At 39.2% G+C, this 16,607-nt stretch overlaps 1 protein-coding gene across 10 annotated transcripts in view; it reads right to left on the reverse strand.

Annotated features, from left to right (window-relative positions):
• The window catches only part of TRIM37 (tripartite motif containing 37), a 151,441-nt gene that overhangs the window by 18,130 nt on the left and 116,704 nt on the right, over positions 1-16,607 (reverse strand). For 6 of the 10 annotated variants that reach the window (XR_006411500.3, XM_057317998.1, XM_026517457.4 and 3 more), the window contains 2 exons: positions 10,739-10,849; positions 9,395-9,473 (listed from right to left, as the gene is read on the reverse strand). Coding sequence is in view for 9 of the 10 variants with exons in the window: in XM_057317998.1 (XP_057173981.1) it covers positions 9,395-9,473; positions 10,739-10,849 (190 nt within the window). In the remaining variant the exon portion in view is untranslated. Of the gene's footprint in view, positions 1-8,276; positions 9,474-10,738; positions 10,850-16,607 lie in introns of those variants that run through there. The other 4 variants (XM_048223781.2, XM_026517455.4, XM_048223791.2 and 1 more) reach the window with 2 other exon arrangements.

Genomic DNA, 16,607 nt, shown 5'->3' on the forward strand with positions numbered 1-16,607 from the left:
CTACTCTAATAAACTCTGATGTATTAGATCATCCACAGATACATCATTGTTAACTCTTATTCTAGGTGCTCTTCGGTGAGAGACAGGCTTTGTTCCCTTGTTCATGACATTTCTCTGCAAAGAATTCTCTATGGAGTGAAGCGAATGAAGTGAATCATTTCTTACCAAGTAAATTTACCAATTTACAAACCTGCTCTACAGCTCACTTTTGAGTTCAGTTGTAATCATGAGTGATCCTTCATATTTTATTAAAACTGTTCATTCAGGTAAGATGTATGTTGAAATTTTGCCAATACCTTAATAAAACCCAGCAATTTAAAACCACGAGTCATTTGTCTTTTCATTTCAAGGGAAGATAATTTACTTAGTGCTAAGGTTACTTATAGCAACGATGACCCTCAAACCAAGCACAACTCCTAATCTAGATTAATTCAGACTCTGCAATGGAAGTCTAAGCAGGAGGAAAGGCCTGCCCATTTGCAGGTGTAAAAACAATTCACCAATCTACCACCCTACACAAGATGTGTCACTTCAACAAAATATATAGAGCCATATGAAAACAAAAAAAATGTGTTCTGAAGACTGAGGAAATCATCAGAACCAGACTCCGACCCTTAATGGCCAAAGCAATCTTGAGAGACAACAACAAAGCTGGAAATAATATCACAGTCCCAGATTTCAAGATATACTCTAAAGCTGTAGTAATCGAAACAGTACGGTACTGGCACGAAAACAGACCTAGTGATCAGTGGAACAGAATAGAGAGAGTTCAAAAACCCACAAGGTTAATCTATGACAAAGGGCAAAAATACACAAGAAGGAAAAGTCAGTCTCTCCAACAAATGGTGGTAGGAAAACTGGACCACACTCTTTACATGATACACAAAAATAAACTCAAAATGGATGAAATACCTAAATGTGAAACCTGAAACCAAAAATAATTTACATGTGGAATCTAAAAAACAAAAAGTAGAAACAGACCCATAAATACAGAACTGATGGTTGCCCGAGGGGAGGGGAGTGGGAGATACAGGCTTTCAATTATGGAATGATTAAGTCACAGGGATAAAAGCTGCAGCATAAGGAATACCATCAGTGGTACTGTAATAGTGTGTGTGTTTTTTTTTAAAGATTTTATTTATTTATTCGACAGAGATAGAGACAGCCAGCGAGAGAGGGAGCACAAGCAGGGGGAGTGGGAGAGGAAGAAGCAGGCTCATAGCGGAAGAGCCCGATGTGGGGCTCGATCCCAGAACGCCGGGATCACGCCCTGAGCCGAAGGCAGACGCTTAACCGCTGTGCCACCCAGGCGCTCCTGTAATAGTGTTCTATGGGGACAAATGGTAGCTGTCACTTGGGAGCATAGCATAATGTATATAGATGTTGAATCACTATGTTGTGTATCAACTATAAGTCAAAGAAAAAATATACAACTCTGGAAAAAAACAAAAACTACAAAAAAGAACCAGACTCTGTTATGACAAAAATATGGGGACAGAGAATTTAAAATAACTATGGTTAATATGTTATGGAAATGGTGGACAATGTATGCAAGACCTTATGGGTGATTTCAGCAAAGAGAAACTATAAGTAGAAATGCTAGAAATGAAAAATAACAGATGATGAATGCTTTGGACTGGCTCATCAGTGGATCGTACTTTGCCAAGGAGAGAATCGGTAAACGAAGATAAATCAACATAAATTACCCTAATTGGAAAAGGATGTGCACGCACACGTGCGCGTGCAGACACACACAGTGAAGGGAAAACAAAGACAAAACTCAACAGAACATATAAGAGCTGTGGGACAATATCAGTCTAACATATGCGTAACTGGAATCCTTGGAGGGGAAGAGAAAGAATAAGGCAGAAGAAATACGTGAATGATGGCTGAGAACTTCTGAAAATTTAATGACACGCCTCGAACCGTAGATCCAAGAACCTGAGAATACAGAGCAGGATCAACACCAAAAACACACACCTAGGAAAAAGAAATCTCTTCCAGATGGTTTCACTGGTAAATGCTACCAAATATTTAAAGAATAAATAACACCAATTCTATACATTCTCTTCAGAAAGAAAAGATTCGTAAAGGTCAGCATTACTCTGATACCAAATCAGATGAAGACAGAAAAACTAAACTACAGACCAATATCCCTCATGAATATAGATGCCCAAATCCTCAGCAAAATATCAGCGAACCAGTATCACTTATTAGAATGGCTAAAATAAAAAAATGCTGACACTAGCAAGTGTTTCTAGGATGCAACTAGAATCCCTCTATGTTGCTGTTGATAATGTAAAATGGCAGTGCCACTTCTCGAAAAGTTCAGCAGTTTCTTATAAAGTGAAGCAGTACTTACCATGTAACTCACTGAGATGAGTTCTGACATCAGCTACCCGGAGTTAGGCCAAACTTCACAGTTTAAGGGCTAAGTCCTCTCACTTCAAACACCAGCTGCCAAGTTTGGGGCTCCCCAAGTCACCCTCATTTCTGACGAATTGACTACAAAATTGGGGGTTCCCACCATCCTCCCTCAGCTTTGAAAATTTGCTAGAATGACTCACAGAGCTCAGGGAAATACTCTACTTACAATTACAGTTTTATTATACGAAAGGATACACACCAAAACCAGGCAAAAGAAAGGACACAAAAAGTGAGGTCTAGGAGAGTACCCATGTGAAGGTTCCTTGTGATCAGGGCACTTTTTTCCTCCCGAAACAACGGAGGACAATACAGAATACTGCCTACCAGGGACGCTCATCTGAGCTTCAGTATCCCCAGGTTTTACTGGGGTTTCATAAGGTAAGTGTGACTGACTCACTGGCAATGAGGCTGAACTATTCAGGCTGATATGAAGTGACTACAGCCCCAATCCTCTAATCCCATGATTCGTCTATCTAGTGTGCCAGCGCCCGTCCAGAGTTATCTCATTAGCATAAACTGTCAGGACCCACCATAAACAACAAAGACACTCCTATCATTCCGGAAATTCCAAGGACTAAGAGGCTATACCCCAGGAACCAGAGACAAAGGCCAGCCAGGTTCTTTATTACACACCCAGCAATCCCATTCCAAGGCATATATTCCTCTAGAGAATGAAAGCTCATGTTCACACAAAAATCTATACACAAATGTTCATAAGATTCATAATCATCCTGAACTGGAAATAACCCAAATGTCCATCAAAGGGTAAACTGTGGTACACCCGCACAGTCAACTACTGCTCAGTAATAAAGGAATGAAGTACACAAGATGGGTGAAACAACAGCATTTTAAGTGAAAGGCTAGCTCTGAATTCTACTTACATGACTTTCTGGAAAAGGGAAAACTAAAAGGACAGAGAACAGATCATGGTTGCCAGCAGTTGTGGGGGGTGGCGGGGAGGATTTGCCTAGCATGCGGGAATTTGGAGGGTGACTGAACTGTTCTGTGTAGTATTATGGTGGCAGATACACATGACTCTGTTATTTGGCAAAGCCCACACACACTGCATTATACCTCAAAGACTGAATTTTAATGTCTGTAAATTTAAAGGTCAACCAGGATATGTGGGGAGGACAAAATGCAGACTAGAACAGATGAATCTTACTTTATTACAAATGAATCATATAATCACACTGAAGAGGATGGTGCGGAAAGGAACCGAAGTAACTCTGAATCTTAGGACCTAAACAACTTCTGGGAAGCGTGTGACATGATACTGAAGGCTAAAAACAAAAACCTGTACGCCAACCTTCTACTGTAGTTGGTAAATCTGTTCCTCACAAGGGTCATAGGTTAACAGTTCTGAAACTGCTTGGTTTGCATATTACAGTTGAACAAGTAAATATACTGTAGCTAATGAGAGCCAGGCTGTTACAGAAAGATATAATAAATAAAAGGAAGGCTAAAATGAGCGCTGTGGAGTTGGGACTGGTATTGTACTTATCAATACAGACTCAGGGTTTGCCTTCTTAAAACATATTTACATATACGTACATACAAAGATCTATAGAGCTGTGTTTGCATAAGTATATAGGTGGTTTCTATTCTACCCACCGAGAGGGACTAGACACAGTGACACGCTAGTCACAGTAAGCACACCTTAACATCCCAATCTTACTTTCTAAATACCACTGTCCAAAAAAAAAAAGAGAAAAGACATGGTAAGCCTGGAGCACCTGGTGGGGGGAGAGGAGGGAAAGGAGGGGAACTCACCAAAAGGATACAAAAGCTAACCTGAATTTTCAATAGCCAAAACTGGAACAAACTGAACTGTAAAATAATAACATTGGACCATAAAGAATAAAATGAATATCTACAAGTCCAAACTGATAAATAAGTGGTTGAATAAAAAAACTAAATGGGGAAGAAGGGACAACTTTTCCCTACAGAATCTAATAATAAATGTATAAGAAATCAGGGAAAGAGAAAACCATTAGAACACTGCCGTAGTAACTGTTGTAGGCAAGATCCACTGGCGGGCACTAAAATTATTAAGAGATAGGGGCGCCTGGGTGGCACAGCGGCTAAGCGTCGGCCTTCGGCTCAGGGCATGTTCCCGGGGTTCTGGGATCGAGCCCCACATCAGGCTCTTCCGCTATGAGCCTGCTTCTTCCTCTCCCACTCCCCCTGCTTGTGCTCCCTCTCTCGCTGGCTGTCTCTATCTCTGTCGAATAAATAAATAAAATCTTTAAGAGATAAAGCAGAAACAGAATATTTGCATAGTCTCAAAGTATTTGCCCCAAATATTTAGTAATTACAAAGAGAAAAACGATAAATAGTGGGAATCCTGGCAGACATCACCTTGACCAAGTAATTAACATCATCAAAAATAATTATCTGCATTATATAGCCCCTGAGACAATGCACTAAGAAGGGCACATCACCTCTGTGGCAGCTTTTCCAATAATGCTTCATCTCAGTTAAATATGAGAAAATACCAAACAAACCCATAGAGGGGAACAGTCTATAAAATAACTGGTCTCTTTAAAAATGTCAAGGTCATGAAAGACAAGGAAAGACTTAAGGAACTGTCATTGACCGGAGGACCCGAGGGAAACATGACCACTAAATGCACTGTGGGATGCTGGACTGGATCCTGGAACAGAAAAAGGACATTAGTGAAATAACTGGTGAAATCTGAACAAATTCTGTAGTCAACAGTATGGTAAACAAGACTAATTTTCTAGTTTTCATTACCGCTCTACAGTTATAGAAGACGTTAACAAAAGCAGAAGCTGAGTAAGCTGGGTAACGGGCAATGGGAACCCTCTCAAGAGTTCTGTATCTCTTTTGTAATTCTAAAATTATCTCAAAATAAAAAGTTAAAAAATAGGACAGTCTTTAGCTTTTTAATTATTAGGTATAAAAATGCTGGGTTTGGTTCAAGTGTGATGAATTAAAAAATGTACTAGGACCAGCAATTCAATCCACCCTTGCCAGTGGTGTTGAACCTTGAATCACCCACCCTCCCTGAACTGCACGTTTCTCTGTCAAATGGGTATGACACTCAAATCATCTACCTCAAAGGTGACTTAAGGATTCAATGACACAGTTGGTCAAAGCTGTCCAGAAACAGTATGTGCACAATGCAAGCATTAACTACTATATCCTTAGGTCTAAGAGAACACATTTATTAAGAAGGAATTTTCCAGGAACAAATAGGAGATAAAAATACCAAATACTAGGGGCTCCTGGCCGGCTCAGTCAGTAGGGCATGTGGTGCCTAACCTCAGGGGCATGAGTTCAAACCCATGTTGGCAGTAGAGTTTACTTAAAAAATAAAAACAAAACTAAATACTGAAATAAGGTAATGGTGGAAGGAAAGACTAAGAGCTACTATGCTCTTCAGCTAAAAGGGGAAAAGTATAAAAAAAATAAGAAAGAAAGAAAAAAAGAAAAGATGGGGACTGTTAGGATATACAAAGTGCCAGAAAGTAGCAGCAGAGTCGAGGAACTCATGAAGCACAGGCCGCAGGAGATGCCAGCTACAAGCAGGAGGGGGGGGGGGGGTCTCTTTTGAGCCAAATCTCTTGCAGACCGGATCACGAACAACCAATGGGGAGAGGGAATAGGAACTGGTATGTTCTGCTGTGCCTTCTCTCAGTCCCGGCTACCTACCATCTAGCACAGCCAAAGCAGGCGGACCACACCAAGAAGAGGGGAAACACAAGGCTTCCTGGCACCACTGAGGACTCTGGTGCAGACTTAATATATAACATGGCTAGAAACTGGGAAAGGAATTCTATTTTTCAAAGATCCCACTACTAAAAGCTAATAGGTCCTTCATCTTTGAAGAAATCTTTTAGTAGTTCAGGCTTCTTACGATTCTGTAATGGGATAGTAGCTGCCCGTCACCTCATGCCGCAGAACGAAGCACAAAAGAGCTAATCAAATGTTTCATCTTTTTGACTTAAAAATCACGCTTTTTTAAGCCTAAACCTTCTATACTAAGAACACATTAAGTTCCCATTAATATCAACAGAGCAGAGGCCAGCAAATTTTATCTGTAAAGGGTGTGAGGGTAAATATTTCAGGCTCTGGGCCCCATAGGCTTCCTTAAGGGCTACTCTACTCGTAGGGCACAAGCAGCTACTGATAATCCATACATGAATGGACGTTTACTGTGTTTCAGTACCACTTTGTTTACAAAAACAAAGAGCAGTAGGGATTTGGCTCAAGGACAGTAGTTTGTCTACCTAGAGAGAATGCCAGATACTTGTTAACTGAATCCCAAAGCTTCTTCAATGGACTGTGAGAATTTATATATGCTGCATATTTCTTACTATTTTAAAATTCTCAAACAACATGACTTGAAGTGAGCTGGAGCCCAACAAAATAGACACAATTTTCTTCACCACAGAACTGCTTGTGAGTACTCAGAATATTCTCTCCTTTAGCTACTTACCAGTTTGTTTTTGATTTTTGGTAAAACCTGTTGTCAACTTTAATTACAAAATAGAGGATTTTATACCAGGAAGGCAGGTTGAATATCATTTCTTTAGAATCTTGCATTTTTTGCTTTTCAAGAGAAAGATTTTATTCTTAAATATGGAATCAGAATATGGTACAAATAGGTTCCTAAAATACATGAGAATATACCAATTAAGCTCAAAGTATTGTCCCTCCGAAGTTTTTGTGCAACTAAATACCTTCAATTTTTCCTTCAGCTGTAACAACCAAAAATAGTGTTGCTGACACAGTGAATTCAAATTCTACCAAATTAAAAGGGTCTCAACCAGCTCTCCATTCATCTAAAATAAGGGCAGCACTCCTGATTGTTTTTATACGTAACTTGAAAGCATAAGAAAAGCCAGAGAAATACTCAAGATCCAAATACACCACGATGCAAACATTATGATCCCAATCTAGGGAATCCAGACTAAAAAAACCCCTCAAGGTCATGCAAATTAAGAGCAAAGGTTAAGAACATTTGTGATTTAAAAACATGTTCCTCCTCCCAATAAAGGCCAGAGGGATGCCTCAAGATGCTACTACGTAGACTAATGACCCAAGAGAATCTTCTAATTAAACCACCCGTGCTAAAAGCATTTACAAGTAAATTACCCCAAATGAATAGTCTTTTCTCAGGCTTTTCTTAGCTCTTAACCGCATGCAGTTTTCCATATTTTGAAAACAAATAGAATTATAAAGATAAATGGGAAAGCACTGAGTTCTATATCAAATACAAGTTAAAGAAAGAGCTGGCAATAGCAAGATATTCAGAGTAGTCAATAGTATCTGTGTTTGTAGATTTCAACTGATGAGTCTCATTAAAAAAAAAAAATCTGATCAATCCTTAAAATGGTTTGCCCTCAACACCAGAGGTGCAAAATTCTTACATTATATCTTCATCCATTACAATGGAATATAGAGCTAAGAGAAAGCTGGATTAAAAAAATGATTTCAACAGAATGCAATGAACAGAAATACATTTCTATCGAACACACAAGAAAACGTGGTAAAGCATTTATCAGTAATGCCGTAGAGTCCTGCATGGTCAGCCACCTAGTAACTACACAACAGCAGGCCAACACTACGCACGTTAGTAAGCGAATGCTAAATTTTCACTTCTGATATGATTATAGAACTTAAGTATTTCCAACTAACTTTTAAGGAGAAAAAGTACCCATATATATTACCAAGAGTCTAAGTAAGTCTCTTAATTTCCCCATGCATTTACTAACAGTCTTATACAGCTTAACAGCCTCTATCATACACAGGCAATGTGAATAAAAAAAAAACCCCAGGGACTTCCTGTCCCACTTTTAATAAATTGCAGAGGCATGATATTTTCTCAAGTTCATTTTATTAACAAAAAGTGTGAACCGTTTTGAACAAAAGCAAACCATGAATCACAGCATCTGGCAAGACATCAGACACGGGAAGTAAGTAAAACAGATGCAGATGAGGCGCCTCTCACGTGTGTATTATATTCATGCTTCCTCAACAGTCTTATCAACTCTCAGTGTAACTTTCACAAACAGTATAGCAGCTCAAACGCAAATGCAGGAGCCCAGTGGAAAGTCTGGCAATTATTTTAGGCTAACGGGGTATGAAAGTAAACATTATACCACAGTTTCATGTAAACCACTGCGCAATCTGTATGAATCTTTAAACGTATTGACACTGAAACCAATGTCCAACTAATGAAAATAAAAGAGAAAAGGAAAAAAAAAAATCTTAAACGATCTTCCATGTGTTTGTATGACTGGGAAACATAACCAATTCACATGAACTTCACTCATTTAAAATTATATTTGTAAAAGTCATACAACAGAAAGATTGTGCCAATAATCAGTGTGCCTGCACCTGAGCAAACCAGGTAAATAAATTAACTTCAGTCAGCCAACGTACTCCAAAAACGAGACTCGGTCTAGTTTTGCTTTAGTTATTCACATAAAGTATCTACAGGGCAGAATCTACACATAAGTAATTTTTCTGTTTCCTAATTTACAGGCATTAATGAAGCTATAAACTATGATTAAAACCCAGAACATAAACGTGGTCATTTAAACACAACCGAGCATCTAGCCACGGACAGAAGAGCGCCGAGTTAGCGCGCACTGTCTCTACACACGGTGTGGCAGCTGTCGCCGTTCTATTACAGGAAACGAACTGCCTTTGATGGATATACTAATTTACTAAATTAACTGAGGACTACACTGTTAATTCACTGCATCACACAGAATCTTCTTGAAGACACGCTGTTAATTTTTTCCTGTGTACTAATGGCATATACTACAATTATGCTACTTTCTAAAGTTTCGGAATTACTATTTCAGGTAGAGATGATGAAAAAAATAAGACCAAATCTGATTATCTGACAGATGACAAATCTGAGCACCGACTACAGCAAATCTCAGGGTCAGGGTAGCTTGCAAGTCAGTTCTCTTGATTTGAAAATTACCTTCCGCTGTTTCCGTCAGTATTAAAGCTGAGGTCTTCAGGGCCTATTTGCTCACCATCAGGAAAACTGGAATGCGTATCTAAGAAAAAATTTAAAAGCAGATAACAGTTTTTAAAGACCAGTATTTTCCACGTCTTTAAATGATCTTACCAAGCTTATTATTTAAGCGATAAAGATGCACTGGGCTGTAGACAAACCTCTGTCTTCAAGTAATTTGTGATCTGAGTCAAGTTAAGCAAGCACAAGGGGAAAATAAGCGAGAAAAAGTAAAATGTGTAACACCCACAATTAGAAGAGGAAAGGCGCTGCCTAACTTTGTCCTCCTAGGGACACTGTGGGAGCAGCTGAGGAAGGGAAGAGGGAATGAGGAGGAGGTACGTACACTTAAGACTCACTCCGTAAACATAACATGTATTTTAAAGCAAATTAAACTGCACATGCAAATAGCACTACAGACCCATCAGCACTCAAAATAACTTGCCCAAAATTTGGCTGCTTCTTTCAGAAACAGAGAAAATTACTAAAAGTGTCGTAATACTTAAAAATCATCCAATCCTTAGCTCTGTTTTGAAAGATACCAGAACATGAGGGAAATCTGTAAAGTTATAAAGGTAACAACTAGCATGAGCCTGACAGTGTTGTCGTTCCAGGGAGTCCTGCGGAGGAACACTCAGACTGATCATTAAGGTCTCTGGATAAATACTGACAATGGGTGACAGATGTTAGCTAAACTGTTCATCATTTCACATTGTATGCATCGTATCAAATCATTAGGTTGTACTCCTAAAAAACAGCAAAAATACTAACAATGACTTTCTCTCAGTGAGTTTTATTCCTAAAACTATTTTGGGAGAAGAGGAAATTTAAAAAATGATGCTTCCATTAATGAAATGCATTTCTAAGAAATCAGGAAAAATCTTTTAAAAAGTTACCTAATAGCTAGCTAGTATCTCGTAATATCTGAACCCTCCCCAGGGGTTGACAAACATTTTCTATCCAAGGGCACATAGTAAATATTTAGGCACTGCAGGCCACAAACTGCCTCTGTTGAAAAGTCTTCTCGGTTTTGTTTTTGTTGCAAACAACTCTGTACAACCTAAGAGCCATGCTCGGTCCGGGCTGTACTAAAGCAGGCTGCTGACCCTGACCCCCAGGCAGCTGCCGGCAGGCATCCGACCAGCCAGAGAACCTAGCACATGTTTTCAGTATTCACCATATAGTTTACCCCATAGAATGTTGTCTCACAAGTGACAATAATTAAAAAAGAAAAAGAAGCAGAAACAAGAGAGAAGCAGCAGCAGCGACGTTTTCCTGATCGCTGTGAAAGGACACCAGGTGCTGCACCTTCATCTGGGGGCTGCGCCATGAAAGAGTCGTCGAATCCCCCCATGCTGGCGTGCTCTTCCTGCTCCTCGTTCTCAGTGTCACATTCAATGTCGCTGTCGCTACTCATTCCTGGCAGGAGAGAAGGGCAGAGCATGTTTCTGACGAGAAACCACCGCAAGTGAAAGGAAAAGGAGGTCTCCTCATCTCCTAAACTGAGATTCCAAGTGAATTTTACACTGGATGCCAAGACCACGTAAGATACCAAACAAACAACAAATAAAGAAGTAACCACGTAAACCTCAGTTCTCTTCAGTTACTTAGAACAGTGGTTTTATTTTTGTTCTCAAAGATTAAAATTGCCCTTTCTACAGTATCTGCAAGTAGTAATTTGAGACCAGTATTAATTTCATTATACTGAGAACTTTTTTTCCAAAGCAAATAGTTTTTTCTAGAGACTTTTAATCCTTATTCAATATAAATGTAACCGCTTCCAACCTAAAACATATATAGACACATTTATACTTACATGTATGTGTGTGTATAAAAAATTCCAATAATCCTAGCAATAAATGAGGTACTATCCCATTTGGGCCTCTAATTTTGTTTTTATGTATATCAGTTGATTTTTAAAAGAAAAAATCTGCAGAAAGTACTTTTGTTTCAACAAGACAGTGATCAAGAAAATCTGAAAATCTTTCTGCTATAAACCCTTATAAATGCTAGAGAAAATATGAACTTAAAATATTAATTTAATAAACAGCCACATTTAAAGGAAAGAAGGGAAGTACACAGGTGCCAAAACAAATAAAGATAAGGAAAACTAATGGGTCAGATGCTACCATCTGATGTGAACATCTTTAACATTCCCTTGGACCCACCATAGAAAGGGAGTGGCTGAAACTTCACTCCCTGCATAAAGCTAACATTTTTGTTGAAAAAAACAGACTAGAAAAAGTCTGCCTACTGAATACAGTTTCTTGTCTGTTTCTGCTGGGCTCAGCTCATCTCAGAGCTCAAACTAAGCCCTGTGTGACTAATTTAGGTTTGGGATTTAAAGTTGAGGTTCAAATCTCAGGAAATTAACATAAAAATTGGTCAGGAGCTAGTGTTATTTAAATAAAGTAAATGTAAACTCTCTGGAGGGCAGGTTCTAGGTTAAGATGGAATAAGCACATTCCATCCCATCTTTCCCACTGAACAAAGCTATAAAACCTGGATAGAATGCATGAAGCAGCTATTTTTTTAAATGTCTTTTTTAAAGATTTATTTGTGAGCGAGAGAAAAAGAGCCCCTGCGTGCACAGGCACGCCGAAGTGGGGGGGGGGGCAGAGGGAGAGAATCCTCAAGCAGGCTCCACGCCTAGCACAGAGCCCCGCGCTCATGACCCGAAGATCATGACCTGAGCCAAAATGAAGAGTCGACACTCAACCAACTGAGCCACGCAGGCGCCCTATGAAGCAGTTATTTTAGGACTTTGAAAAGTAAACAGGAACAGGCACACTGATGTAGACCAGAACTTGAAGTACCACCAAACTGGCAGATTTAAATAAAACCCAGAGTCTCATAATATCATATTAAAAATATTCAGGATATAATCTCGAATTACTTTAGCACAAGAAGACCCAAGAAAAGACAATCAACAAACATTAATCAGTGATGGGGCGCCTGGGTGGCTCAGTCGTTAAGCGTCTGCCTTCGACTCAGGGCGTGATCCCAGAGTCCTGGGATTGAGCCCCACATCAGTATTCTCCGCTGGGAGCCTGCTTCCTCCTCTCCCACTCCCCCTGTGTTCCCTCTCTCTCTGGCTGTCTCTCTCTCCGTCAAATAAATAAATAAAATCTTAAAGAAAAAAACAAAAAAACATTAATCAGTGAACACTCTTGAAGCATTAAAAACAAAACAAAAAACACACACACGAAATACACCTCTCTGGAGGGAAGATTCCACAATCCTTATGGTAACTCATAAGAATTGTCATGGGGGGGAAAAAAGAAAAGATTTTTTTAGGAGTGGGGTAGTTGGGGCAGAAAAATAATCTCAGAAAGGTATGTTCCAATCAAAATTTACAAAACCAATAAGGTAGATAATCCACCTGAAATAAGAGTCAAACAGACACACAAACAGAAGGATAATACCACGAATTTTTCATAAATTGAAATAACGACCTGTTTAACATGAAAAAGGATAAATTTTTAAAAATCACTAGACAAAAAAATAAAAAATAAAAATTACTACAGACTTTCTAGAAACGAAAGATACAGTCATTAAAATTTAAACGTTAAATGTTAATAGATGGATTTAAGCAAGGTTGAAAAAGCGGTCAGCAAATTTAAAGACAGAACCGAGGAAATTAAACAGAATATTAAAGAAATAGGAGATGAAAATTATAAAAGTGACTAAAATATAAGGGAATAAATGGTAATAGCTCCAATCGTGTCAAATAGACTGCCACAGAGACAGCAAAAAATCAGAGAGAGGCAATACATTAAGAGAAAATGGCTGAGAATTTTCCAGAATTAATGAAACACATATGAACTGAATGAAAATAAAAATACAACATATCAAAATTTGGAGGATATGGCTATAGCAGTGCTTTTAAAAGGAAACAGTGCTTAAAAGGAAATTTATTAAATGCTTACATTAGAAAAGTAAAAGGTCTCAATGATCTAAACATCTACATTAAGAAACTAGAAAAAAAGAGCATATAAACTCAAACCAAATAAAAGAAAGTAAATAAAGAACAAATAAAGTTAACAGGAAAACAACACGAAAAGAAATCAGTGACACAAGAAGGCAGTTCTTTAAAATCTACAAAATTGAAAAGCTTCTAGGCAGACTAAAGAAAAAGGGAACAAAATTACTAATATCAGGAATGAAAGAGGTGACATCACAACAGATTCTACAGACATTAAAATGATGATAAGGGAACAGTATAAACACCTTGATGCTCATGAAATCAAGAACACAGATGAGATGAACAAATCCTTCGATAGATACAAACTACCAAAGGTCACTCAGGTAAAAACAGACAATGTGAATAGGTATTTTAACTACTAACGAAATAGAACTTGTAGTTAAAAGAACTTCTAACAAAGAAAACGGTAGCCACAGATGGCTTTACCAAGAAGAGTTTGTGTAGTACTACTTCTCCCTTAAATATTGAGAAGACATAGGCTGTCTGTATGGACATTTCTGAAATCTCCTTGTTCAGCAAACAAAAACAAAAACAAAAACTTTCCTGCTGTAAAAAGCCAAATGTGATTCTTATAGTTTAGAGACAAAACAAGCTACTTCCATGAAGCACCACCTCCACCTTGTGGCCCTTCATGAAACTGTTGCTGAAAATCCTAAAACCCGGAACTGAAATTTCTAGGTACAGGCACCAGTGTTTCTGAATTCCTGACAGATTCACAAAGAAATGGAATTCTATGGATTCTCAGAAATTCCCAAAAATCTTATTCTTTAAATTCATTTTCAAACTCTTTACTCATTACAGATCTTTAAAACATTAATTTATAATATTTAAAAGAACTCTAGCCTACAGTGAATATTTAAATACTAGAAAATGCTGTGAACATTATTGAGTAGTATTCAAATTATGTAACATTTAGAACTCTTAGCAAGGTTTAGAGCACTATATACAATCACATGTTGAAAATGCCAATTTAGGAATTATTTTGCTTTCCAAACTTCCTGTTTCTTGGAATGCCGCTCATAGGACTCCTATGAAATGTAGTATAAACTTATTTATACAGTAGCAGTCAGGGCCACGAACACATACTTAGGGAGGTTCCCTAGCTTTGTGAATGTAATGAGAAAGAAAAATTGGTCCCCTCACATCTAGGTTAGTAGTTGGCCTACTACTGAGTCAACAGGTCCTGCACAACCCACTACCTTCAGTAACTGACAGGGAGTAAATACACTTAAGGTCAAATACCTGAAATCAAACTAGCTGATGTCAATCAACAGACCATAAGCTATTTGCTGTGCCTTGCCCCATATATTGCAATGTCTCCCCACTAATACCTAAAGCAAACTAGTGATACTTTACCAACTCTAAGAAGTCTGAATATTAGACCTTTCTTAATCTCACCAGGTGTCAATAGGTTTTCATACAACCGGGTGCCACTGATAGTAATTAAAGATACCATTAAATGTAAGATGCCACAGAGATGTTAACATGGAAAACAAAATCTGCATCTTACAGTTAAAAGTTAGAATATTTCTGTATCAATTATCTACCACATTTTATGCTGGGGCTCTTTATACCGTACTTACTTCGAACTCCCTTATTCACAGGTGCTCAGATTTCAGATGCTGGGGAAAGACATGAACCACCTGCTGCGGCAGACACTACTGCTCCACCTGCCCCGCTCCTGTCTAAAATGGAACCTTGCTACTGTTCAACCATCTCCCCTCTTCCATGTGGCCATGTGGAATGGGTCAAGGAGGGGAACCAAATGTTTAGACTTTGCCAAGTTTCCTTTTTTTGGCAGTGATTAATGAGATAAAAGAGGACATTAGGAAGTTGCTAAGGTGCTCTGACAAAGGTTTTCCTTGTTGATAGAGATATATAGAATGAAATAATCCTCCTGTATTCCCAGAATTTTATTCTGACTCTATATGAAGTTTGAAATTGCAGCAGCAATCTTGCCATCCTGAGGGGGGCTAAGCCAATTCACTGAGAATGGCAGTGTGAAAGACGGGGGGAAAATGAGTTCTTGAGGACATTAAACAGCTGTTTTCCAACCCTGAAACTGCCCTACCACAGTTAGGGGAGACTTCATGTTAATACAAGAGAGTAAAATCTTTTTTGTTTAAGCCAGCTGATTTGAGTTCTTGTAACTTAGATTAAAATCTCTCTTTTGGGGGAGGGGGCGGAGGGAGAAAGAGAATCTTAAGCAGGCTCCACACCCAGCATGGACTCTGATGCAGGGCTCGATCTCATACCCTGAAATCATAACCCGTGCCAAAACCAAGAGTCAGATGCATAACCAACTGCACCACCCAGGTGCCCCAGGTGCCCCTTCTATTAAAATCTCTCTCTCTTTTTTTTTAAAAGATTTTATTTAGTTGACAGAGAGAGAGACAGCCAGCGAGAGAGGGAACACAGCAGGGGGAGTGGGAGAGGAAGAAGCAGGCTCATAGCAGAGGAGCCTGATGTGGGGCTCGATCCCATAACGCCAGGATCACGCCCTGAGCCGAAGGCAGACGCTTAACGACTATGCCACCCAGGCGCCCCTCTATTAAAATCTCTGAACCTGTATCCCAAAAGGGATCAGTTATGGCATAACATCAGACTTTGCATTCCTCTTTTAGTTTAAACAGCTTGCCATTAAGATTTGTAACAGGCATACCACGGCTTTTCCCTGGGATGGGTGGATGGATATTCTTGACTTAATTGAAAGGAGATCTGTGCTACTTCAATAGGACTCAATCAGGGCATACGCTCCAGTTTTAGCCTGAACAAGGAAGACACTGATCTACTTCAGGAGTCCTGCAGGGAGGGTATCAACTGGCAGCAGCAGCAGGGGTGGGGGCGGTGTCAAGGTTTTTAGTATCAGGCCATTAAACACAAGATTAATGCAAGGTTGTCCTATATGGTCCCACTTAGAAAGAAAAAGGCCTGCTGCTGATGCGTGACATGTCTAAGAAGTCATATTTCATCGATGCACAAAAACATTTAAGAGACCACCTTAGTAGGGGCGCCTGAGTGGCACAGCGGTTAAGCGTCTGCCTTCGGCTCAGGGCATGATCCCGGCGTTCTGGGATCAAGCCCCACATCAGGCTCCTCCGCTATGAGCCTGCTTCTTCCTCTCCCACTCCCCCTGCTTGTGCTCCCTCTCTCGCTGGCTATCTCTATCTCTGTCGAATAAATAAATAAATA

The sequence above is a fragment of the Ursus arctos genome, unplaced genomic scaffold (genome assembly GCF_023065955.2).
Source record: "Ursus arctos isolate Adak ecotype North America unplaced genomic scaffold, UrsArc2.0 scaffold_24, whole genome shotgun sequence".
Lineage (NCBI taxonomy): Eukaryota > Metazoa > Chordata > Mammalia > Carnivora > Ursidae > Ursus > Ursus arctos.